Source organism: Danio rerio, chromosome 2 (genome assembly GCF_049306965.1).
Source record: "Danio rerio strain Tuebingen ecotype United States chromosome 2, GRCz12tu, whole genome shotgun sequence".
NCBI lineage: Eukaryota > Metazoa > Chordata > Actinopteri > Cypriniformes > Danionidae > Danio > Danio rerio.
Window position 1 is genome coordinate 37,669,748 of NC_133177.1, and position 27,753 is coordinate 37,697,500.

The following is a 27,753-nucleotide window of genomic DNA, read 5'->3' on the forward strand; positions in this document are numbered from 1 at the left end:
GTTTCCGCTGTGCAAAACATATGCTTGATAAGTTGGCGGATAATAAAGGCACCCAAGCCGAAAAGAAATTGAATGAATGAATATTACCTGTTTTAGGAATTTACGACTTACAAGACATCTGCTTAAAGAACTTGTTAAAGAATGTGACAAACTGAAAATAGCATCACTTGTATCCACTGGCTTATTCAATTAGATCTTTCCGTGCTACTGGACTGTGAGGTTTTGTTTGGTCTTAATAGTTTCTCCTTCATAAAGAGATACCCCATCTGGTCTAATTTTAAACCGTCTGTAACATGCAGCCTTCCCTAATTTTCTCTGCAGTGAAGTTACATTTTGCTTGTTTGGCTAATTCAAAGTGATGGACCCAAAGGAAATCGAATTACGCAAAACTAATTATCTATTGGATCTGGTGCTGTATGTGGCCGCTGCCTTGGTATGGTTTTTATCTAGCTGTCTTTAGGAGCATGTTCACTGTAGGTTCACACCTTCCTGTAGTGGTTAAAAGGGAATTTCTGTGCACTCTTGAACCGCTATAATTAGTTACAACTATAATCATATTTTTAAAATGCACAGAAAACAACTTTATGCTTCATGTTTTTTTCAGATACTGTAAATGCTCTTACTGTACACAGTTACATATATCTTTAAAATAATTCTGATTATTACATGCGTACATAATTTATGTAATATGTTGTGTTGAAGTATGGGTTATTATAATAAATTATTAATTTTTCTGTACTTTTTTTTCTAAGCTGTTGTGGGGGTTTTTAGTAATTGATCATACACCACTAGAAAACTGATGTAATACCTTTGAAACTGCTGAAAATTTCTTTCTGAAGCACACACACACACATTTGAATTCTGCATAAATTAACTGTGGCTAAAAAGAGCTTTTTAAATCCAATCAAGCAAACAGAACTGGATATATGAGTCCATGATAAAAAAAAAGGTTTAAAAGCATCAAAAGATTAAAAGTGCAATACATTTTTTGTTTGCCCCCATGTTTTAAAATATTAATAACACATACACATTGATGTGGATTTTAAATGAGGTTTAAAGTGTACAGTTGGGTTAAGTTTTTTTTGTCTCTGCAGACTTTTAGTTAGTTTTTATTTTTTTAGTAATTTTGTTTTCTTTAATCAGGATATTCAGTTCCATATGCCTGTTTACTCCTTAGTTGATATGCCAATTTTATTTTTGATTAATAAGCACTTTATCAATTTATTAGGATTTCTGTTTTCACTATTTCAGTTTAGTTGATTGTTTGGTAAGTTTGTGTTCTGTGAGCAGTTTTTAGTTTAAATACTTACAGATCAGTTTTATTAAACCACACTGCAATGTGATTCTTTTTTTATTTTTGAGCTTATATGTTTTACTGTGTGTATTAGTATATCTAAAGAATGAACATATTTGATAATTACATATGACCTTAAAGATGCAAGTTAATATATGGCATATATTATGTATACTTGAAAATAATTAATTGTTTTGTACAATACAATTTGTACAGTACAATTTTCTATAGTTGTGTAGTGGGAGAAGAAACTTAAATTGTTACGGCTGATTTATTATTTCGCCTGTTGCCAAGTCGCGGACCTTTGCTGACTGTGCACACACCTCGTGAAACGAATGAGGTTTTTGTACTTGACACGTTTGTTGTGATATTCTTTAAAATGTCAGGGGGCGATCAAAAGAAACCCACCGTAAAGTCAGACAGTTAAACAGAGGAGTAGGAAGTTTCTCAAATCATCATTAATTTCGTTCAAGATTTTTTTAAATATTTATTTTTATTCATTTTGTCATTTATTTTAATGGCATATAAGCAGAGGACACAAATGTGCTTTTTATTACTTTTTATTTTAGGTATGTTCATTTACTTATATCAGTCTTTGAGTAGCTCTCAGCTGTGTGTGTGTGTGTGTGTGTGTGTAATCAATGGAGAACCAGAACAGGTGTGTGTGTGGTGCCTAAAGGGAGTTGTAGTTCATATGGTGACAGAATTGTAGTCCGAGTGAGTGAATGTTGTCCAGCGATCGCTGGTGATCGTGATGCTTATATTGCTTGTAAAAATATGGTGCCATTCATTTGAAACCATGTGTTTTGCTGCATATATTGTTTAAATGTGTTATTTTGCTGTTGTAAATGTGTAATGTTACTGTTTGACTATTAACATTTACATAATTAATAGTTTAATTCTTATTGGGTTTTGTGTGAAGATTTAGTATTGAGTCAAGTTGACTTACTTACTGAGTACCTCAGTTACTTTTCAAACAAAGTAATTAGAAAAGTAATTTAAATACACATAATTCATTTCTTTATTAAAGTAACTTACCCAACACTGCAACACTGAGAATTAAATTGTAAACCTGGAATATAGTTTTGAAGTATTCCTGCTAGAATGTTTAAATGTTTTTCCTTCTAAATCCTTATAAACTTTCTCTTTTCCTTTATAGGGTGGCATGATCGCTCTTCTGCTGTCCATCCTGTGCTTGGTGTTGATCCTGTACACTCGCAGACGCTGGTGTAAACGTCGCCGGGTTCCTCAACCTCAAAAGAGCGCCAGTGCTGAAGCTGCCAATGAGATCCACTACATCCCCTCAGTACTGATGGGTGGACAGGCCCGGGAAAGTCTGAGAAATTCGCGCGGGCAGGGCCACAACTCGAGTGGCACCCTCAGCATCCGAGAGACCCCCATACTGGATGGGTACGAGTATGACATCACTGACCTGCGGCATCACCTGCAGCGGGAGTGTATGAATGGTGGAGAGGACTTCACCAGTCAGGTCACCCGCACGCTAGACTCACTTCAGGGGTGCAATGAAAAGGGGGGCATGGACCTCACTCCAGGTGTGTTTTTAAGATTTTAGTAAAAATATAAATTCATATAATTGTCTGTTGAAACATACAAACTATGTATAGGGATGTGCAATAGTTAGGTTCAAGACATCTTGGAGTACTTTTTATTTTTTTATTTAGCACATTTGTGTATGTCAAGCATCAGTTAAGACAACATTAGCACCTGTTAGCTTTAATTGTGGGGACAACGAAATATTTTTGAGGTTTTGTCAGCTAATTTCATCTTCCGGGTTTAAAATAACTTTTAGGATGGGATCCTCACGATTTGTGTTTCATTTTGTGAGCCAACTGACAAACAGTTCCCTCTTTTTCTCCTGCTTTGCTGGCCACGCCCACTCCTACCTCTGCTTGCAGTGCTCCACACCCATCATGAAGCATTTTTTAAAAAGAAAAAAATTGCTGAGGTTTGCTTAAATCGAAATATGGGGTTTAATGGCCCTTAATGTATTTTTAAACATACAAACTGTAGGATTGTGTGATAGACAGTTATTGGTAATATCATACTTTTTGTTTTAAAAATGAAGGACCTGACATTTTAAGGTATATCTCTCACCTTGCTAACAACAAAAGTTTCTAGAAACTATAAACTATTCGATTTAACTATTGAATTATTAGAAAAAGAGTTTAGGTAAAATTACCCATTATTATTTATCAAAGTAAAAAGAAATTTAAAAATTACAAGGGCGCTCTTTTCTTAATTATAACCTCATGAGCATGAATGATGTTTTGAGAGTTTACAAACAATAAAATTATATTGAAAAATATTAAAATTGAGAACATAATTGTCCATTTTATTTTAAAAAAAGTTGCAAACAAAGCAGAATATTTGTGTCTGAGCAAAACTGCGATGTTACTCTGTTATCCAATAGGTCATTGGAATCAATGATTTACTAATTAATTAATAAACACTTAAAATATTTGTAACATTGCATATGCTTTATATTGCCACTTTGATAGGTTTTAAATAAAATAAAAATAAATAAAACAGTTATAAAATAGAAATATAACTGACAAAATTCCTCTAAAATTAGCAAACAAAACTAAAAAAATCATCCTAAAATAATTTAGCTGTGCTGTAGTTAAGGCGCTAGATGCTAACTTGAAATCAGCATGTTTTTTTTTTATGTGTAATGAGTTAATTGATCTGTTGAAAAGCACCAGGTCTCATTATGCTTCATTAAAACCAGTAATAAACAAATCATTCATGCGTAATGAACTGGATCGACTGTTTCGTTGAAAAAGTCTTACTCAAAACAATTTATTTTCTACTAAACTCTCAGGAATATTCCAATAAAGAATAGGATGGATGTCATGAATGTCAATGACTAGAGATATTAAGTCATATAACTGCAGCTTTTAAAGCTACAGTATGGCTTCAGAACCATATCATATAGTTAAAAACACACCTTCAAAATCCTTTTTATTGTGCCTTTACATCTGTTTTAAGCCATTGGATGCTTCAATGCACATTAATTGTAGTTATATATAAAACAAGAGAAGAAAACCAGCACAGTCTTCAAAAAAATAAATAATAAAATTTCCTTTTTGTGTTGTATGGAAGAAATTCTGTCTTACAGCTTTGGAATGATATGAGAGGGAGTAAATGAAGCAGTTTTATGTTTTGACTGAACTGCCCTTTTAACATGCCCAACAATATCTGAGCTATAAAATTGCCAATAAAGCCTCAGACAATAATCTTAATGATTTTAATAACATGCTTTAATCATCGCCTAAATTAATTCACACTCCCGAATCAGTGTTTTGATTTAGTGCCTAATTTCAAAGATAAATAAACAGCTTGGCAAGCCGGCCTTGAATGCTTAAGTGAACGGACATGATCAAAGCATGTTAAGGATCTTTCTACATTTGATATAGACATAACAAGTCTTTCAAAATTATATTTTATATGTTAAATCCTTTGAATGTCTTATCCATATTCTCAATATACTACTTTGTTTACAATCCATGAGTCTGTGAGATGTAAATTAGATCTGTTAAGCACATCATTCTCACATTGCTGACCCTGAAAATATTTATTTCACCTCGATAGCTCAGGAGTCTGAGCGGAGCTCGTCTTTTTGGTTTGTGGCTGAGAGTGAGAAACCCCAGGTTAAGTGCAAGCTCTAGAAATTGGATAAAGCCTCTATCAAAACCACTGCAGAGCGGAAATCAGCATGACATATTTATTTATTTGGTTAAAGCTATTTTCCCTAAATAATATCAAAGTAATGATATTTCTGCAAGGCAAAACTGTTTATTTGGCCAGAGGTCTAGGGCACCATTGAAATCCATTTAGCACGAAATCTAGGCACCCATTTCGACCATTTTCAAATTTTGCAGTGTAAAAAGGCTATTGAAAGCAAACCCATGTAACTGTAATACCATTATCTTACTTATTCACTGAACAATCTGTTCCTAAACCCCACTTACACACTTCTCACAAAGATTCTAACATTAATGAATGCTTGCTTTTCTGGAATTTCTCATAACAGAATTTGTGAAACTCAAACCAGTCTTTTTTTAGTGGTGATGGTTTGTTCAAACATCGGTTATAGCAGTGTTGGCTATATATATATATATATATATATATATATATATATATATATATATATATATATATATATATATATATATATATATATATATACTTCATTTTAAGTGAATAAAATTTTTATATTTGAATGTAACTTGAATGTAAATTACACTTTCAGAAAAAAAATCTTACAATAGCAGCTGAAAACTGTTTTGAACTTGTCATGAACACGGCGTACTGTAGATTGTTCTAAGGAAGTTTCTTAAGAACAAATGAATGGAAATTCTTAACAAGATATTGGTGAATGTTATTGCTCAATATTATTTCATTAAAATCAGAAATTGCATATTATTTGTTACCTCAAATCACTACATTGACTGTATATATTTGAAATGGCATATTATTTAAGGGTAGTCTACCTTTCTCATACAATGTCCTTAAAGATTTTTAATGTGCATTAAAATGTATATTGGTGATGATTTTAGTAACTATTATGTCATAATATTTAATTAGCATACTACTAATTGTCTGTAATGCAATACATTTTCACATTCATTAGAATGTGTGTCCTGACACTTATTATTACAAATCCTAACATAACATAAACAAAACTGATTCCAGTTTGTGCTGTACTGGATAGTTTTCAATAACTCCAGAGCATTTTAAAGTGGAAAATTCAAAATGAATCACTCCAAAATGATTACTCCCATTTATTTTATCTACCAAAAGTTTAGCTTTGAACCACATTTGTTGGTATTTAGAGAATAATAATAATAATAATGATAATAATAATAATAATAATAATAATTATTATTATTATTATTATAACTACTTACATTTAAATAGCACTTTTCATACACTAAAAGCGCTTTAGAAATTTTTTGGGGGAATCTTTTCATCCACCACCAGCATCTACCTGGATGACACGATGGTATCCATGCTGCAGCAGACCGCACACCACACACCAGCTGATTGGTGGAGAGGGGACGGAGTGATGAAGCCAATTGTAATATGGGGATGGTTAGGAAGCCATGATGGACACAGGCCAGTGGGCAATTTTGGCCAGAATGTCAGGGTAAAACGACCACAGAGTCATGACCTTGGTTTAACGCCTTATTGGAAAGATGGTGCTCAGTAAGAGTACTGCATAGAGTCCCTATCATTAAAATGTGTGTAAGGACCCACACAGTGCGCAGGTTGGGGGCCCATTGCTGATCACACTAACGTCACTTCCGGCTGCAACCTAGCTTTCCCATGTGGTCTCCCATCCAGGTTCTGACTGGTCGCAGCCCTTCTTAGCTTCAGTGGGCAACCATGTGAGTTGCAGAGAGCCAAAACAAAACAGCTCTTACACTATTACATGTTACAAAAAAAGCTAAATATGATCTGACATAAAGCAGCACGGTTGCTCAGTGGTTAGTACTTTCGCCTTACAGCAAGAAGGTCGCTGGTTCGAGTCTCGGCTGGACCAGTTGACATTTCTTTGCAGAGTTTGCATGTTCGCCCCGTGTTCATGTTGGTTTCTTCTGGTTTCCCTCATAGTCTAAATATATTAGCTATAAGTGAATTGGATGAACAAAATTGGCCATAGTGTATGCTGGTAGGGCATTTGCTGTGTAAAACATATGCTGGAATAGTTGCCGATTTATTCCACTGTGGCGACACGGGTACTAAGTCAAAGGTGAATGAATGAATGATCTGACATTTACATTTGTTTTAGTCTAATATGAACAGTCAGATTTACTGTTTTGGTCACTCTACATATTACTAGCATTAAGCTTTTCAATAATCAAGAAAGAATTAATATGATTCACATGACCATACCTGAGCTTGTGCTGTATTGGCCTTGTCGCTTGGACACACAGAATTTGGAATAGCTGCCCCTCGTTGAATGTAAAATGATGTTGATGTTTGCCTTGAAGAGTAGCCCATTATAAATACCCCCTAAAAAGCATTGCAGGAGAGGAGCGATTCCATGCTGTCATAGTAATTTGCTTAATACAATAAAAACCCTGCAGTGCCAGTTGTCTTTGTTGTGCAATTTACTCATTATGAAGGGGTAGACTAACTACGGGGGATGGCCATGTTGCGTAATAGTGAATGACGGCACATCATATCCCGAATTGCTGGGCTCTCAGTTGCTTCCGCTGTAATATAACCCTGAAAATACTTCACACAGACCACTTAGACTTGTCCTTCTCAATGACAAGTGTTTACATAAAGTGTCTCTGCATGCCCTTGGCGGACTGTTATTTGCTGCTCATATGTCTGTCTCTTTTTATCCCTAATTGTAACCTTTTTCCATCAGGGAGTGATAGCACAAAACTGTCCCTAATGAGCAAGTACAAGGATAACATCATTGCTACCAGTCCTGTCGACAGCAACCACCAGCAAAACACACTTCTTCCACACAATACCTCCACCAGCCAGCGCAAAAGGCTGTCCAGCAAAACACACGGTGAGTTTTCATAATGTATAAAGGGTAAAGTGGTTCTTGTAACCTGGTGGTTCACATCCTACACTTAAATATACAGTACATTTTGTACTGTGGTTATCTGCAGTGTTGGGGGTAACGCGTTATAAGTAACGTGCGTTGGGTAATAAGACAGTGTACTGTTCTAGTAACTGAGTATCAAAGGATATGGGTTTATTTCAAGTCAGATGGAGTATCAGGTATGTCAGTACTTACTGAAGACGACAATAACAACAAATGATTGGCATCAGTTCACGTTCTCCAGGTAAAATAATTATTTTGTCTAAAAAAAACAAAAAACAAAAAATGGTTATTGCTTTTAATGTTGAGGGGATGCAGCCACTGCCTACAAGCAACTTCGTTTTGTAATATAGTAAGATTTTTTTTTCTCTTTTGGGAAGGGATTTACATGTTTATTAAGGCCACGTGAAGCAATTTATTTAATGTATAAAGCTAAAAGATTTATTTTGATTTGGGGATGTTTAGGGACCTTTTTAAGTTACTATGAGGTACACATTTGAACATTTAGGAATTAATATGTACCCTTAAGGCTCTGATAGGAACATAAAAGTACCTTCTGAAAAGGTACTGCCCCAGTGACATATTTTGTACCTTTATTTCTGAGAGTGTAGAACTAATTTGTATATGTTGAATTTGTGTTTAAAACATTTGTCATGTAGACAAGTAACAGTTGTGCTTTGTTATTTATTGCATTTATTTCTAATAAAATTTGAGTGTAACAATGTAAAAATCTGACCAGTCACTGTTGATAAATATAATGTTTTAGCTGAAAAAAGTTATTAACAACCTCACATTTTTGATTGCTAATATAATGTATAAGTAGATGTCAGAATGATATACAGATGTGACAAATTAAGAAATCAAGTTGTTTTGTAAACAAATTTTTTGTTTATTTTTGTTTGTTTTAAACTATTGATAAAGCATACATAACATTTAAAATAAAATGTTTCAGTTTTAATGTTTAATAATAATAATAAATGATATATATAAATTACAGGAAGGGCGTTGGTTGCCCTAAATGACAATATTTTCAACATATGTTCATTCTGAAAACGTAGACCCATATACAGTTCTGGAGATTGCAAATTATGTTGCCAGATTTATGTATGGCTGCATTTCGTCTTTAAAACAAACGCTACGGGACTGTATGATGACATTCCTTTTCGTGCTTACCTCCATATGAATAGCTTTCTCGCTGTTACCAGTTTGTCTAGTTAGCTTGCCATGTAGGTTGGCGGACTTAAGCTGCAGAGAGTAGTTGACCACAACAACCAGGTTAACAACAGTCCGGCGAAGAATGGTTCCAGAAAGCAGGTAGGGCAAAAACAGAATCCAAATAATAAAATGAACAAGTAAATAACAGGTTAGGAATGTGGTAATATCTTAAAAGGTATTAAAAATTTAAAAAAGTGTTTTTTTCTGTATTGCTTTTTAAATTTGTTAGTTGGGTATAGGGAAGTGGGTGGGTGGGCCAATCAGTGCTTTTGAAAACATTCTTGGTGGGGTTTAGATAAGGAGGAGGGTGGGTCAGTTGATTGGACATTCAGTCAGTCAACTGTGGCCTCTTTTGGATTTACATGAGAACAGCAGGTATGAATAGTGAGATAAGTTTGAGATCTCAAAAAGCTTACACAACAGCCTCTGGTGTATTTGCGAAAACAAAAATTGCAGTTTCCTGGGACATATTTGGCGCTCAGAATAAACCAGAGTTAAACATGTTATTTCAAATTTGTATAAGACTTTTATGATATAAAATAAAACGTATGCTATTATTTTACTCAGACCTATACCCATAAAATCCAGGAAATCCTAAGAAATCAAACATTTTCCAGTCATCTCATAATTCTGTTACACAGCTGTATAAAAATGTCTACATGTGTGGTGGGAAAAATGAGATGTCTTATTGGCATTAATCAAACAGTACAGAAACCGTGACCACAGAAGGGTGATATAGACTCAACCGTGAGAAATCACGGACTGCTCTGAGAGAGACTGCTCTGATTACACCCCCATCGAATATCCACTTCCATCCACACAGATCTCATTCCAGCCGCTGTCGATGTCTGTAATCATAACCACACACAAATATTTGTCTTCCAATCTCTCCACTGTCCCGCTGTGGCTCTGAACTTCTCTGTCTTTATGCTTGACTGATCACACCATCCAAAACTTTGTATGTATTTGAGATATGCTTCTAATATTTATTGTGAGTGGAGGTGTACCAATATCTGTATGTCATTCAGTGAAACATGCCTAGTGCTATACAAGATGTATTCCTTACTCAGATTTGCTTTCGACACTAATAGCTGATGTCCAGTGAAGTGTTTTCCTTGAGTAAGAATCTAATTTCCTAGCTGGACAAATATTTGCCTCTCTGCTCCCTCTTTAATGCTTCATTACTTCATTCCAAAAGATGCGCAGTCTTACTCTGACCTTCAGACCACCTGTTTTTTTTTTTTTTTTTTTTTTTTTTATATACCAATGCACTTGGATTCAAAAAGTAAGGGTGCACTCAGGAATTCTGGCTTAATTAAAAAGCTTTACCGAAATTAATGGAAAAGAATAACAGAGAAAAATATATAGTAAAATAAAGGCTTTCAGTGGGCTAATAAAAGTTGCATTAGAGTTGGCCACAGTGCTGATACTATGATCACAATGATCAGGTAGATATTTTCTTTGCCTCTTTCACCACCTAAAGAATAAATGAATAATGGTTGTAACACATAGATTGTGATGAATAAGCCCATTTTATTTCTTTAAAAGTCTGAACCTACACATGGGATCATTGAAAATGCTCACTGGGTATGTTTACATTGACATCAGTAATGTAATTATTTACCTCAATTTAAATAATAAATCTAAATGAGATGTTTATGCGCCTAAATCTAAATAATAATTAATAAATCTAAATAAGGTGCCATTTATTTTATTTTTGGACTTCAACTGCAGTTTAATATTTTCACTTTCATTCAGTAACATTTCGTTCATGCCCCTTGATGATAATATTTAATGTGGAGAAACCTGACTGGCCTGCACAGAGTCCTGACCTCAACCCTATAGAACACCTTTAGGAAGAATTAGAATAGAAAATGTAAGCCAGGACTTCTCGTCCAACATCAATGCCTGACCTAACAAATGAACTTCTAGACTATGGTCAAAAATTCCTATACACAAACTCCTAAACCTAGAGAAAAGCCTTCCCAGAAGAGTTGAATCTATTTTAGCAAAAAGTAAAGTGTGAACCATTTATTATAAGCCCTACGAATTAAGATTGGGATGTCATTACAGTTCACATGCATGTGAAGGCAGCTCTCCTAAACCTTTTCCAATAAGTGTAAGTGAATAAATCATAGTTATTCCTTCAAATAATGACTAGACATATACTATATTTACACCGTAGGTAAAATTGTGTTTTATTAGCAAGAAGCAAACAAGCCAGATACAAACACCGTAGGTTAAAGGCTAAATTATAAAACTTTATGCAGTATTACCATGTCTATTGTAGAGAATATTAATAAAATGGATGCTGCTTTATTTGGAGAAGAAAGCCTTGTCTACAATGTATCTATGCAGTTTAAATTCTAAATAATTTCATATTAAACATAATTTGTTATTTTATTGCCGTGTTTTGAACATTTTATTTTTTTACATTTAACTAAAATGCCTTTGCCCTTTTGTAATAATAATAATAATAATAATAATAATAATAATAATAATAATAATAATAATAATAGTAAAAATAATATTTTAAATTTATTTTATTTATTTATTTTTAATATTATTAAAAATAATAACATATCAAGGTTTTCATTGCTACGTGTCATATGTTCTACACCACTGCTGGTAAAACAATGTTTGTGTAAATAGACACTCTATACTGTAAATTAAAAAGGTGACCCCAAACGTTGTTTTCCAGTACTAACATAGGCATATAGACCAATACTGATTACAGTCATATAGAAATATGTAAACGCACAATAAATAGGACAAAAAAACGTGCTGTATTCCTTTGAACTTGGAGCTGCTGGTTTCTGTTAACAATGCCATAGAATCGTGGGTGTAGAGATTTATTATCTGTAGAAATAAACTTCCAAATAGCTCAACTGTTTAAATCTATGTAGGCATGTGTATTGCCAGTTTGTTAAATGAACTAAAGATGAGGGTTTATCTCTGAAGGTTTGAGTCTGTCTTTGGTTTACTGACCTCTTACAGCTCTTTCTGATAGCTCAACAATATCTAATCCCCAATCTAAATAGCTTTTTATATAGTAGTCATATACAAGTTTCAAATCAAAAGATTCTTTAATATTACTGAGAGATTAATGACAATGTGACTTTGAAACTGTTCTTCTTTACTCTTCACTAACGAACCCTACATAACTGCCGAGGCTATGCACAAGCTCTCAGAGCAGTCCGTGAAAGATGAAATCTGCTAAAGGCTATGTTTAGACTCCCGTGCAAACATGTGTGAGCGCACCGATCCTCTCAAGTTTTCTTTTTTTCTTTCTCAGTCACACCTGCCTCTCTCACCTCATCTATTTATACCCCTCATTTTTCATTAGACAAATTAAAACTGTTGCTATTGGCGTTTGACGTTTTTCAGTTATCCGTAGGTCAATGGTATTGGCGTAGATGTCTGTACTTCACCTTTCCACATTTTGCGATCATTCTGGTGACATTCTGATTCCAAGACCTTGCAAATGATTGAGTTTGAGCAGCCTGAACGGTGCTGCAAAATAACTTTTTTCGTTGCAGGAGGCGTGTGCACCTGCACTGCATGCCGAAAAGCTGTTGGCGCTCCGTGTTGAATATTTAAACGAGCTCATCTTTTATTCCCCTCCACGGAGCTTTGCACCTTTGGCCCCTGCCTAATTGTGGAGGCTCGCGCACAATCCTCACCTGCTCTGTGAGGTTTACGAGGTTTAATTCCTTTGAAGGTGCTTCTTTTGTTCTCATTTGTTACCAAGACAAAAAAAAACAAAAAAAAAAACATTGGCGTACCGGCATGTGTCATTTTAAAATGTTGTTAGTGTTTGAAGTCTTAAATGCCAGGTGTTTCATCAGCTTTTGGTTAGATTGCTGTTATTCAATCAAGTTGAGACGCTTTTACTGTTGTAGCTTTTAAAGCACTTGCAACAAAAGGGTCAGATTCACTCAACTGTAGCATGGTATTTAAGCACAAAAGCTTACCATTTATTAATCTGACATTCATTTTAACCAGGCACTAAATGCAAGTAAAAATATGGTTTTTAGAAGAGGTGTGAAGAGTGCCTGAAAGCTGTGTGTGAGTAAAAGCACAGATAATTTACAGTGGAAATTAAGTCAGTAGTTCTAGTACCAATTGAGTAACTGTATATATGTGTGTGTACAGTTGAAGTCAGAATTATTGGCTCCCACTGTATATTTGTTTTTGCCCCAATTTCTGTTTAACGGAAAGTTAATGTGCTTTTCAGTACATTTCTAAACATAATAGTTTTAATGACTAATATTTATGATAACTGATTTCTTTTAATTTTTCCATGATATGACAGTACATATTATTTGACTAGATATTTTTTTAAATATACTAATTTTCAGCTTAAAGTGCAATCTAAAGGCTTAATGAAGTTGATTAGGCAAGTTATGGTAATTTGGCAAATCATTGTATAACAAATGCTTTTATTCTAGCTGAAATAAAAGGTTGAATTAAATTCAAAGAGGGGGGTTTTATGATCCTTTAAATTTGGGTAATATTTGAAAAGAAAATAGAAATTTCATTTGCTTAGTGTCCTGCAACAATATTGATAATGAAACAATTTTTTTATTTATAGTGTCACTTGTTAATAAATTTGTTATTCAATGGGGTATATGCACAGCTAGCAGCCAAAAGTAATACAGCATCGATGCTGTATTGTAATTACAATACATACAGTTAATAAGACTTAAGCATTCATTAGTTGTTCAAGCGTAAAACGAGATGAAAAACTGTGTAACTGTGAATGCCGTCAATATCAACTTCATTGAAAATACTGGGGTCATATTTTAAAGACATGGTGGGGAAAAATATAATTTAAATATAATATATTTTTTGTCCAATCTGAAACCCACTTTATATAATTTATCAATCAGCAAGTAAAGATCACTGAAATAAGAAATAAGACCTTAAAAGATTTTATAATCTTATAATAATTGGAAAGTTCACTAAATGTGCTGAGGCTGGCGGGCTGAAATTTCATTTAAGTGCCAAGAAGTGCTAAAATAAAATGCAGAGTTCCAGGAATTTGGTCTTTTTAGATGCACCTTTTCGGAAGATTCATAGTTAGTAAGGTTTTGTTTTTATTACAACTTTTTTTTTATATGAGAGAAATACATTTATAATGTTGAAATTTCAAGTGGAGGTTTTTCACAATTTATAAAAACAATAACTATTGGTAATACTTTACAGTTTTTTCCCCTAGTTTATATTGTCTAATGCATTAGCTAACATTTGGGCCCAATCATACACCCAGTGCAGTAAGACACAAGATGTGTTTGGCGGGATATGTTGCTATTTTGAGGAGTTAAAGTAGAGTACACCAGTGACCATCTAAAAGTCCTGTGCTGAGCATGTTTGTTGTATGCTCCACAAAAGATTAAAAGATTAAAGTAAAGCGTATAAGTAAAGTAAAGAGAAAGTAAAGAGGCCAAATGGAGGAGGTTTGTTCTTCATTTTCACTGCAGGTTGTCCGTTTTCTCGCTAGTGAAGCGTTCAGTTTTTACACTTGCAATACGCTTTAGACTTTGCGCTTAGATCATTAAAATAGAGCCCTGACAATGGCTAACATGTTTGCAACAATGTTTAGTAATCTTGGCATATGTAACTGTAACGGTTGCCGTATATTGGTGGAATTTTTGCGTCCCGTTCTCTCTCTCTTTTTCTCTCTCCTTCTCTTTCTCTCTCCCCATCTCTACCTGTCATATCCTTTAGGTCCGCCTTCGCGGAATCTGATTGGTCAGGAGACCAGTCACTCATCATTGGGTGACGTGGCGCTGTCACATATAAGGACGCCAGGGAGAGCGGATGACAGCACGCTTTTCCTTTGATCTCGTTTTTGTGTATTTTTGCCGACATGATTTTGTTATTCGTTAATTTTGCTTAACTTTCGTTTGGATAAACTATTTAGTATATTTTCTGCCCATTTTTGAACGACTTGATTTCTGTACATTTATATTCGATTGTTTGTTTGTTACTTTGGCACAATTCTTACCTGCCCAAACCCAAAAGAGATAATTGAGAGTTCACTTTGTCCTCAGAGTAAGGCGGACAGGGAAGATATCATACGACTTCCATCTTACATACACGTAGTCAATCCATTGTTTAAAACACCAGGTAAGAAAGTGGATGCCACTTATGTATTTGTTTTGTTTTTAGTTCAGAATAGGTAAGTTTACGGCGCTCGGCGCTGAAGATTACTCTTTTCTTTTTCTTTTCATGTTCTAGTGAGGTAAGGGGTTTGCTTATGAGTTAGAATTGTTTTGTTGTATTTATTTCTTTGATTTGGCTTCACTAGCGTATACTTTGTTTAATTTGTTACTTTATTATTGTAAATATTTTTCTTATTGTATATATATTTGGGCATTATTCTGATTTTACTTATTTGTACATTAAATCACTTTTGTTGGCAGTTTTGTTGTTTGTGTCTTTTGTTTTCACCCATCATTTTGTAAAGGTACCACACCTTTTAAATGTTATTACTTTTACCCTAGACTAACATCAAAGAGGTTGTAACAGTAACTTAATAATTGAATTGAAAAGTTGTTCAGTTTTAGTAAGTTACTTCAGTTCTGCTAAATAATGTTGACTAATACAGTATTAAAATTAAATGATAAATCTCATTAATGTTGAAATTTACTAAGATAAAACGTTTTTCATTGTTGACTACAGTATATAAATAGAACTATTCTTTCAGAATACATTTTGAGGACATCTGTCATTTTCCCATTGTTTTTGTGCTCTTTCATCCATCTTTCCGGTTCCATTTGCAAATAATTTGATTGAACGTCATACCATTTCACTGTATAGCTTTGATGTGCTAAAATAAAATGCTTACTTTCAGAATGGTGCCCTTTTGAGACTCACTGTAAAACCAAACAGCATGTTGTTTGCATCACAGCTTTGAATATTTCATGCGTTGTTTTATGGCGGTGTGAAATAATATCACAAAAATAAGCATAGTTCAGTTCATTCCATGCAGATGGCTCATCTATAAATGATAATTACTTGAATCTCTCCTGCACCAGCAAAGATGTTTTTAATGGATAGCCGCACTGTTGTGTGAATACGGAGTAACTCAAACATTATTTCTCATCATTGAGAGTCAGTCTAATCCACGGGTCAGTGCGCTCGTGCATCTCTTCCTCACGCGCTGCATAATGAAAGCGTTTGTCTAGCTCTGACGGGTAAATTGTGTCTTTTGTGCACAGCGAAAGAGTCCAAGGAGGCGTGCATCTCTTATCTCAGTCACACTCCTTACCTCCTGTTCATTACTTATATTTACCCCATACTCTTCTGTGAGGTGAAGTGCATCTTACAGAGCGATGATTACTGTGCGGGTTCTGGATTATACTCTGTATTTCACATGGGTGTGTGTGTGTGTGTGGGTGCTTGATGTATGATTGCAATTATGCCATTTCTAATGTATTTTATATATATTGTATTTGAATGCATCGCAGATCTTTTTACAGTGCAATTATGGGATGTCAAAACATTATTATTTGGTGATATTATGAGAATATTTCCTCCTACTGTAGAAGAGCTTGTGCTTATCATTGTGTGTCATTTATATGCTTTCATTCAAACTTTATGGACCCTATCATACACCCAGCGCAATAAGGCACAAGATGTGTTTGGCGTGATTTGTTGCTATTTTTAGACTCGTGCAACCCTAATTTACCTGTTTTGAGCCTCATTGTTTAAATAGTAAATTCATTTGCACACTTTGTGGACTCATGGGTGTGCCAGTCTAGAAAGGAGGTGGGTTTAGGTGCATTGTTGGCACGTTGCTATTTTGAGGAAATAAAATAGACCACGGCATTGAGTCCAGCGCAGAGTGCGTTAGTTGTATGCCTTAAACACTTACACATTGCTTAATACACAAGATGTACAGCAATAAACAAATATCTTTACAAATGAAAAAGAATTAAAGGATTAAAATATTACAAAAATTATTATTATCAACATAAATATAAAAACCACCGCCTTCATGCCTTCTTTATCTCAGGGAGCTTTTTCAGTTTATTCATGACGGTTTGCTTTATTTATTTTCTTTTATTATTAGTATTAGTACTTATTATATACATATTTATATTTGTTTTAATAAAAACAAGCTTAGATTTGTCTACCTGTTGGGTTTTGGACCATATGGAGCATAGGAAGTGTGTTTTTTTGAGTGCAATTTTTTGACAACACTTAATTTTTATTGTTAATTTATTCATTTGCTGGAAATTAGAACTGAATTTAGTGAATTTAGAACTTAGTTTTAAAACACATCTTTGCACTTAACAAACAAATTATAATATGTAGGCCAATGAATGTATATAGTAGAGAAAGTTTCCACCATTTTCTTACTCCACGAAAGTAAAGGAATAAAGAGTAAAAGTAAAGTAAAGTAAAGTAAAGAGGCAGAATGGTGGAGGCTCATTCTTTATCCTCACTGCAGATGGTCTGTCTAACTGTTTTCTCATTAGTGAAGCGTTCAGTTTTTCTGCTCACAAAGTCCACAATGTAAATAGCAAATGCACCATAGCACGATGCAACTGACTCTTAAAGAGAATGGGAGATGAGATTTTGATTGGCTTAATGCACATATGCTCAAACCACACATCATATTTTTTTCGTCTGTAAAATAGCAAAAAAGTCCCCTTAATGCTTTTGCACCATACACGTTAGAATTTGCACCTAGTTCATTAAAATAGAGCCCTTAGTATGTAAGCAAACCCTGATATAGTCTAGCAATATTTTTTATGTGCACTATTGTTCAGAACTTTGGAGTCTGAAACATTTAAGAAATGTATAACTTTATCCATAAATTAATAATTGCATTAAACTAATGTTAGACTAATAAACATGTTGCTGAAGAATTATAGTTCAAGTAAATGTTCTTTTAAACTTTCTATTAAGTAAAGAATGCTAAAGAAACATCCATCTCAAGAAAAAAATAAATGTTTAAAAAATAAAAATGTATATGTGAAAATCAATTGTATTAGTCATTGATAAATGTAAGACTTACAATAGCTTCTCCTCCGTCAAATGATGTCACTTCCAAATCATAGCCTTAATCGTGTATTGCACGCATTGTTAAATTTATTGCAAATGTGACAGGAATGACAGAAACAAGGGGAAAAGTTGTAAACTTTTTTTTTTTTTTTTTGTAAAATGTATTTATAATTTCATGTTTTTAAATCAATTGATGTGAATGATAAACTTTTTCTGATTTCTTTTTTTTTCTAAATAACCATTTTTAGCATAACAAAACTATCAAAGCTGTAGGTTCAATTGGACTGAGGTACTAATATATACCTTTGAGGTACCAATATTGACCCTTTAAGTACAAATGCCTACCTTTTAAAAAGGTACCACACCAGTGACAGCTTGCGTACCTTTATTACTGAGAGTGTATAAGTGATATGAAAGTAAAAATTACCTAAAAAGGTGTAATTTAACTAACAACCATTTTGACAGTGGCTTTACTGCATTATTTGTAAGATCTCTCCTCATTAAAAATAATGAAGTAATATTCCAATGTGATGTTTCTAATAAATCTGCTGTAGCTCTTTATAATTACTTGCCGTAGTAATCAGTAATGCTAGATAAGTAAACAAAAGTGATTAGCAATCAGACAGAAATCTCCCTTTTGTCATGCTGTCAGATTTGTTTAATTTCACACCCTTATGATGACATTGGGCTTGCAATTGTTGTGCTAAATCTTGGATCAAATAATCTTTTTTTTCTCCTCAATTCATTCTGTGTTTTTTTTATTTTCTTTTGGGACCGACGTGATATTTACCTACACTCTGTATGGTTATTTCACACACAAAATGACTTCGACATTTAATCTGATTTGATGAATGATTTTTGTGTGAATTCTACAGCGGGTTCAACTTTTCTGAACCCAGATGGAGACTCTGGGACAGAGGCGGACAGCGAGCCTCAGCTGACTTTCTACACCGACCCAAACCGCAGCCGCCGACGCAGTCGAGGTATGAGAAATGGTAACGTCAACTCGGCGTGGGGCTCTGGGGGTAAGAAGGACTTCCACACCATCGCATGATTTCGACCTGCATCGCCTGCACTGATTGTGGCCATTCAGTGTTTGTGTTTCACTTCGTTCTCAAACTGAGCGAAGTGTTAGTTGTGAAGCGACTCGCCTTACAACTTTTTCACCTACCGAGGCATTATGTTTCGTGTGAGATTTTGCCATTGATTTGACATTGCAGTTGAATACTGTGTTAAAACAATTTACAAGAAAGCAGAAATGTTTAACTATTTTTTTAGCTGTCTTCTAAATTGGACTGAGGGTCCCTAAGCAATTTTTAAGTTTGCTAAGAAAACTCTTCAGAGCCTTTGAAGACTCTGTGGACGTCGTCTGAAGTGAATGAAGACTAAATGCGAGCTTACAAGTATTTAAGCACCTTAAGCTTAGCAGCTCAGTCTGTAGACCACAATTCAATATTAAGCACAGTAAATGTGTGTATGTTAAGCGTTATAAGAGCATTTGACAAACAGTTGGACAGTACTGTCAGACGCTAATGGCTGGAGTGACTCCCCTGAGGAGCCCTGTGTTGTTTTTATTTAATTTTTTCAAGGGACTAAAGCTCCCTAAACTTCTACTTGAAAGCCAACTAACAGACAATCACTTAACTTTAATACTTTCTCCCTCTAATTGCAAATGCTTAAACCCTGTAGCTGTCAAAAACACTACTAGTCAGCTGTGGCAACAACACCTTTAATTGGACTTAAGTTAATAATAGATATGGCTCGTGTCACTTTTTTTTTTTCTCCCCTGGATCGCTGCATGAACTGGTTATTGGGAAAGAGCAGTGTGTTGATAGACATGTTTGCGCGCATTTACATTTTTAAAAAAGTGTTAATATGAGCTGTCAATTTAAGAGAAATGAAGGTACAGTAATAAATAACCGCTGATGCTAAATATGTACTTTTAAATAAATTATATATATATATAAAATCATAATTATATTTATAATGTTTTTCTCTATATATACTGTATATATCCAGATATATTAAACACAGTAAATCCTTACAAATCTCAAATAGCTCTATGCAGGTATTTTCAAATACATCGCTATACATTTGTCTGTCAAAGTATTTCTAATAATAGTTTGAAATCCACAAAAATAAATAAATAAATAAATAAATAAGTTTTTTTTTAATCGTATTTAAATATGCAGTTAAAGTCAAAATTATTAGCCCCAATGTTTATTTTTCCCCCCAAATTGGGTTTAACAGCAATAAGATTTTTTTTTCAACACATTTTTAAACATAATAGTTTTAATTACTAATTTTTAATAACTTATTTATTTTATCTTTGCCATGATGTGATATTTGATATTGATACATGATATTTTTCAAGACACCCCTATGCAGCTTAAAGTGACATTTAAAGGCTTAATTATGTTAGGTTAACTAGGCAGGTTAGAGTAATCAAGCAAGTTATTGTATAATGATGATTTCTATATCCAAAAGGGGTTAATAATTTTGACCTTAAAATGTATTTTTTATTTTTTAGGAAAAAAAATGTTATTAGACATACTGTGAAAATGTCCTTGCTCTGTTAAACATCATTTGGGAAATATTTGAAAAAAATTCAAAGGGATGCTAATAATTCTGACATTGTGTGTGTGTGTGTGTGTGTGTGTGTGTGTGTGTGTGTGTGTGTGTGTGTGTGTGTGTGTGTGTGTGTGTGTGTGTGTGTAGTGCTCAGCATATACAAGTACACAAATAAAATAGAAATTTAAAAAGAGGAAAATTAAGAGAAGCAACAAAATGGAAAAATTGAATTGAAATTTTGTAGATTGTCATTTTTTTGCAATATTTTGCTTGAATTTAATTGTATTATCCTTCAATTTCTATTTATGTTTGGTGACTACAATATTATTTTAAGAAATTTATCTGTTTAATAAATCTGTGTCATTTTAATGCACCAAAATACATTGCCTATATTCACTGAGAAATGGATAAATAAATTTATTTTCAAAATGGGTTGTATACTCAATTACACTGAGCACTGTATATCTTAAATGTTTTCAAAATAAGTTAAATGCTAAATGCTGACATTTATTTAACTTCTTTAAAATAAATTATTTTATGCTACCTTCTTAACCTTACAAAAAAAATGAAATCCAGGGATATTTTTCAAATTAAATTTTTACCTTTTTGTAAATCTTTATTTTTTTTTTCTTTGCTGTAATTAGTCCTAGAAGATGAAATTGGCACTACAGAAGACCATGCATAGTTTTTTTTCCTATGCCAGTCTTAACCCAACTCAATATAGCACTGATGAATACATAACAAGCATAAAACAGATTATAGATTCCAAAAAACTACCCATAAATTTTTGTAACCATTTCTATATAAATAGAAATATTTAGGACAGATGCGTGCAAATGATTGAATCAATGCTTTTTGTTTTCTTTCAGTCATCTGTCTTTCATTTTTCCAAAGTCGACCTGTCAAGCCAGATAACATATACACTTAAAATAAGGATGTAATACGTATCATGTATATTATAATATTTTGTAAAACTGCGGTTCCTCCTTTCATATACATGTTGCTGTGTTAATGCAATTTGTAACTCCTTTGTGACTCATTTATTCCATACTGTATGTTTCAAGCAATTCATCTAAACAAGTTGTCTTTATCATCATATGTGTATCATCTGAATGTATTGTTGGTAATTAATTGTCTGCTGCATGTTCATGTTTATCCTAAAAAATGTTTGTAACCGTTTTAAACCACTTGTTTAATGAGTTGTGCAGCTTTTATTGTGAAGGTCCTCAGATGTCCTTTAATGCACTGGGTACTCATCTTGTATCACTCTTTTTATTTCAAGGTGAAAACTTTGACATCAAAACTGACACAAATGGCATGCAACATGTTTTATCATTGGTAGAATAAACTCTCTCTGGCCACTTTATTAGGTATGCCTTGCTGATACCTGTTTGCACCCAGTTTTTCTTCAGAACTGTCTTAAACTTAGATTCAACAAGAAATGTTATCGAAGATATGGTTTGTATTGACATGATCGCTTTCTTTGTGGCTTTAACAAGATTTTATAACCCACAGGTTACCACTCATTGTGTATATTTTAATATTCGTTTTTCAGCAATGTTTTCTGGCACCAACAAGCATGCAATGTGCAAAGTCATTTAAAAACAAGCAGTTGAAAAGCTGTACCTAATAAAGTGGGTGGTAAGGGTATGTTATAGTGTAACTGCACAAAGACACAAATTCTTGAAGCCAAACAGTTGATATACACAAAAAGCAATGTACAAATCCAGCCACAATGTCACAAACACATTCAATATTGTTACATTACTGAAGAAGCTATAACGTTTTTTTGTTTGATGGGTGGTAAAGTCTGAAGTGTCCAAAGATACATGAACCGTGAATGTAGACCAACTTATTCTACAACTGTTACTGTTTTAGTTTGGGAAAGTTTTGAGAAAATGCCTCTGATGGTGGGGAAAAGAAAGACATAGATATAATCTCAGAAAAGAACATAAGTTGCAGGTTCATTCCGCCGTGGCGACCCCTGATTAATAAAGGGACTACGCCGAAAAGAAAATGAATTTGTTGGTAGCACTCTCGCCTCACAGCAAGAAGACCGCTGGTTTGAGCCTTGCCTGGGTCAGTTGGCATTTCTGTGTGGAGTTTGCATGTTCTCCCCATATTCGTGTGGGTTTTCCTCACAAGTCCAAAAACATGCAGTACAGGTGAATATGGTGAGCTAAATTGTCTGTAGTGTATGTGTGTGAATGAGAATGTGTAGGTTTTTCCCAGTGATGGGTTGCAGCTGGAACGGCATCTGCTGTTTAAAACATATGTTGGATAAGTTGGCGGTTCATTTCGCTGTGGCAACCCCAGATTAATAAAGGGACTAAGCCGAAAAGAAAATGAATGAATGAATGAATGTTATGATCTGGAGCAGAAGAAACTGGTCCATATGAACTGTAACAGTTACTGACAAAAGTCCCATACATAATCGTCTCTGCTGCTCCTTTCTCTAATAGCAAACGATTGACAAATCCCTCATCGCAACTTTTTGGTTGGCTTTACTGTGGCAGTTTTGTGAAAATGAACTTTAACCTTTTGATCTCTGCAGCTAAATCTCCATGTCAGTGATCATCATCTTCACGTCATGATCAGTACAGTGACTCTCCGCTAGTGTCTGAAGGGAAAGGCGCGTTCACATTTTATTGTAACCGGCACTACATATTCGGTGATGTACCGTATCGATGTTTATGCATTCAAGCAAAAGTTCCGAACCCGACTTAACAATTCATTTATTCGACTCTGAGTTGACTATTACATTAAATAATCTATAATTTCAAACACGGTGCACTTTTAGATTTAACCCTCAGCTGGATGTTTTCATTCACTTAGTATGGTGTTACACACTGCATGGAAGCTCATTCTTAGAAACCCATAATAGGGGCTCTTTAACAAAAACAAAAGCAATAAAAAGAGCGCTATGCGGAGCTATCCTGGCAAGCGCAAAGCACCAACAGCTAAACAGTGTGAGACCGAGAGAGATAGAGTGAGCCGACATTGCCGTCTCGGATCCAATCCGAACGGGCCGTTCGCAGACTTCACCTAAAACTAAGACAAGCGCAAAAACAAAGCACACAACCATACCAAAAACAAAACAGACCCACGTAACACATACAAATAATTAATTTAAATAAGTGCATTATGACATAAGGAAAGTTATTAAAAATAATTGACTATGCAATGTTGAAAAATGAAAAAGGTGTCCAGTGCATTAACCTTGAGGTTCTACTGTCAAAATGTATAGAATTGGAATTAAGAATGTGTTTTGTTCTCATATGTTGTATTGTGTCCTCATACATTTGTGACTGTATGTTGTTAATGTCTTTCTGTTGTATTATAATAATCAAACACCACTAGCAATGTTGTGTGCCTAGATTTGACATGTAACAGATGTACGGCACAGCACTACACCAAACCAGCTTGGCTGTATCACACAAAAATTGATAAAAAACAACTTACCCCCCCACACCCCAAAAAAATATTGCCATTTGCAGTATTTAGCATAAAAGCAGCATGCATCAAAAGGTAAACCGTTATCTCCCCACTGCTCTATTCGTGCCAGAGCTACTGGCGCTCTCCGAGTTTGGCTGGCTGGTTTGATCCAGTGCTCCTTTCATGGACCACCAACCCTGATGTGGTCTGTTTTTTAACCGTCTCCCTTGTGCCTTCCCGACATGCACATAAAAATGTGAACTTTCTAGACTTGTAGCATCGCTTGTTTATTGCTTCCTCTTTCTGTCTTCTCCTCAGGTTCCCCACGGAGTCCTATCAATAAGACCACCCTCACTTTGATCAGCGTGGTGAGCTGTGTGATCGGCCTGGTCTGTGCGTCTCACCTTTCCTGTAGCCTGAACGTCAGAGTGATCCTTCACGTACCGGAGCATCTCATTGCAGACGGTAATCTCATCACCCGCTCCGCTTCCCGTCCGGCCCCTGAACAGTGGGGCTCCTCGGCCCCCCGTCTACCACCATAACTATTACTGCACTAAAGCAAATGTCACACCGACTCCTGCTTTGTCTCTGGTGAAAAGCACAGATGTGTTTTGAAAGCATCAAAGCACAATCGGACATGAATGCATAGTCTCTAGTTGTGTGTCAAACGATGCACTATACACCGTGTGCTTGTACTGCACACTGTGTACCAGTTAATACATTTTTAAATGTGATGGTCTCACATTAAATACTAATGTTTATTTTATTTTTAACACAGCATTCCCTCAATTTGGTTGTTGTTAGCTTTAGCGTGTTAGCTAAACTACAGTGAGCCTGGTGCGTAACCTGTAATGTGTTGTTAGAACTTTATCTTTCTGTTGTTACAAGTAATAGAATAAAAAGATGCTGCAGTGAACTTTGTACTATTGTTGGCTAAGTGAAGTATCAGCTAGTTTTTGAAGCAACTTAGGAGGGTATCTGATAACATAACAGTGTCTGTGCCTCAATGTGCGTAGTTTTTATCATAAATTATTGAATATTAGAAATGTTATATACTATTTAGATCAGAAAGGTGGATATGCACAAACACACACAAACATTGGCTCTTTGTCGGCAATGCCCATGCGGTCACTTATCCATTGATTTAGAAAAGTTGTGTAAAATTGTAATTTTCATAAGTTAAAAAAATATATATTTGCATACTGATCACCTGAAAAGCTAATGTGTGTATATATGTCATCATTCCAGATTGCCAGTCCTCCAATGCACCTTGGTCCCATATTCATTTTAAAGGCATGCTACCCTGTACTAAAATGGCGGCTCTATTGACTCATTCTATTAGATGACAATAGCTTAGGTGGCATTTAATGTAAATAGCTATAGTTTAGGGGAAGGGAATGGTTTGGATTAGATTTTTAAACAAAAATGACATTCCAGGAACAACAAACTGTAGATTTTAGTCTAGGATTGCATCATATTTAACAAAATCACACCTACCTTATTCATACAGTACCCCTGGCAAATTCTGACTTAAAGTTTTTGTTCAAATGTAAAAAAAAAAAAAGATGTAAATTTTAATCTTTATTTTTTGTTTTGTTTTTCTACCCTATTATTCTTTGAGAGAAGCCAGTGTCATTTTCAGTCAACAAAACTACTTGCTGGTTGAATAAAAAGTCAATTTAAGTCAGAATTTGCCAGTGCTATAAATAATATCTGGCTTGGCTGTATCTAGAGACTATGGTGATACAGAATCCAGGAAGTAATTAAGTTTTTTAAACAAACTTTTACTTCAATATGACAAAAAAAAAAAAAAGGTAAAAAATAAGCGTTGAACTATCTGTAAATTACTATTTTGTAATATCAATTGCAAATAATGTGCCATTATGTCATAATAATTCACCACAGCTTAAAATATTTAAATGTTTATTTTTTTTGTTTCTATAATTTTTAGATTTTGTTTGCATATAAGTTTTTAGTTTAAAGCTTTATTTATTCCCTTGCGGCAATTGTTTTTGACATGATAGTGCTTCACATATAACAGAATGACACACTTAACACAATAAACACCAACACTTAACATCAAGTACACAAACAAAATAACTGAAAGAAAAGAAAAAGGAAATAAAAAAGAGAAAAAAAAAATAATAATGAAAAAAAATTCAACAACAATTCATCACCTTAGAATTATAAGGTTCTATCTGACATTTTTCTCAAAGTGGAGTTATAGGCATATTCTTATTAAAATGACAACTTATTTACATTATAGGATGTTTATTAGAAGTTGTTTGCTTTTTAAGACTTTAAAAAAAAATGTTGCACATTTACTGTTTGCTAAGCTACGCTTGTTTATCTATTCTCTTATTAGATTTTTTTTCAAGTCACTTGTACACAGCTTTAAGTAAGATTTAAAGAATAAACTATGTTAATTAGGTTAGCTAAGAAGTTTAGGGTAATTAGGCAAGTTATTGTATAACAGTGGTTTGTTCTCTAGACAGTTGAGAAAAAATGTAAAAAACAAATAAGACTTTCTTCAGAAGAAAATATATCATCAGACAAACTGTGAAAATTTCCTTGCTCTGTTAAACATCATTTGGAAAATATTTTAAAAAGAAGAAAAAAATTCAAAGGGAGCTTATAATTCTGACTTTAACTTAATATGGAATGTAAAAAACTTTGAAGCTCATCATCTCAAAATTATTCAGAACGCAGATGGAACCTTATAATTCCAAGGTGATGAATGATAATTTATATAAAAAATGATAACAATGAAATAATAATCCATTGATTAGCTACATGCATTACGTAATCAAATGGCTTCAGACACAAAAGTACATTTATAACGATTTGTGGAACAAACAGCATCCACTTAAAATATTTGTTTAAGGAGTGTTTGCTGTCTCTTAGTATTTTATGTGCCATCCTCAACACCTGCTATTTTAATATTTTAAAATAACCAAACATAGCCTATTTATTTATTGATTTATTTTTGCAAGTTTTTTTTTAAGTACACTAAATAATGTGTAAATTATAGATCACCCCTAATATTAGGCCTAATTCAAGACTAATTACAGTTATAATATTAAAACCTTGTTGTCTTAAATATTTGTTGACATAAAATGGTTATATTCAGATGGTCACTACAGTGTTTAAAGCCAAAGTAAATTATAATGACACGTATTTAAAACATTACAGAAAGCTTCCTAAGGTAGCATGTTAACACTGTGGGTAGTGCTGTCACCTCATAGCAAGAGGGTCACTGGTTTGAGCTTCTGCTGTGTCAGTTGGCATGTCTGTGTGGAGACTGCATGCTCTCCCTGTGTTCGTGTTGGTTTCCTCTGGGTGCTCCGTTTTCCACCACAGTCCAAAGACATGCGCTATAGGTGAATTGGGTAAGCTATATTGTCCGTAGTGTATGTATGTGAATGAGACTGTATGACTGTTTCCCAGTGATAGGTTGCAGCTGTAAGCCCATACGCTGTGTAAAACATATGCTGGATAAGTTCATTCCGCTGTGGTGACCCCTGATATATAAAGGGACTAAGCCGAAAAAAATAAAAATAAAATTACAAATTAATAGAAAGCTTACAGACTCTATTAAGTTTAGCAGTTTTAAAATAAACTTGTTTTACTA

At 34.1% G+C, this 27,753-nt stretch overlaps 1 protein-coding gene across 4 annotated transcripts in view; it reads left to right on the plus strand.

The window, feature by feature from the left end:
• Positions 1-27,753, plus strand: part of astn1 (astrotactin 1) — a 410,547-nt gene that overhangs the window by 123,190 nt on the left and 259,604 nt on the right. Inside the window, exons 3-6 of one of the 4 annotated variants that reach the window (XM_003197882.7) lie at positions 2,454-2,847; positions 7,698-7,847; positions 18,992-19,141; positions 24,441-24,587. In XM_003197882.7, the coding sequence (XP_003197930.4) occupies positions 2,454-2,847; positions 7,698-7,847; positions 18,992-19,141; positions 24,441-24,587 (841 nt within the window). The remainder of the gene's footprint in view (positions 1-2,453; positions 2,848-7,697; positions 7,848-18,991; positions 19,142-24,440; positions 24,588-27,753) is intronic. The other 3 variants (XM_021467632.3, XM_017351897.4, XM_017351899.4) reach the window with 3 other exon arrangements.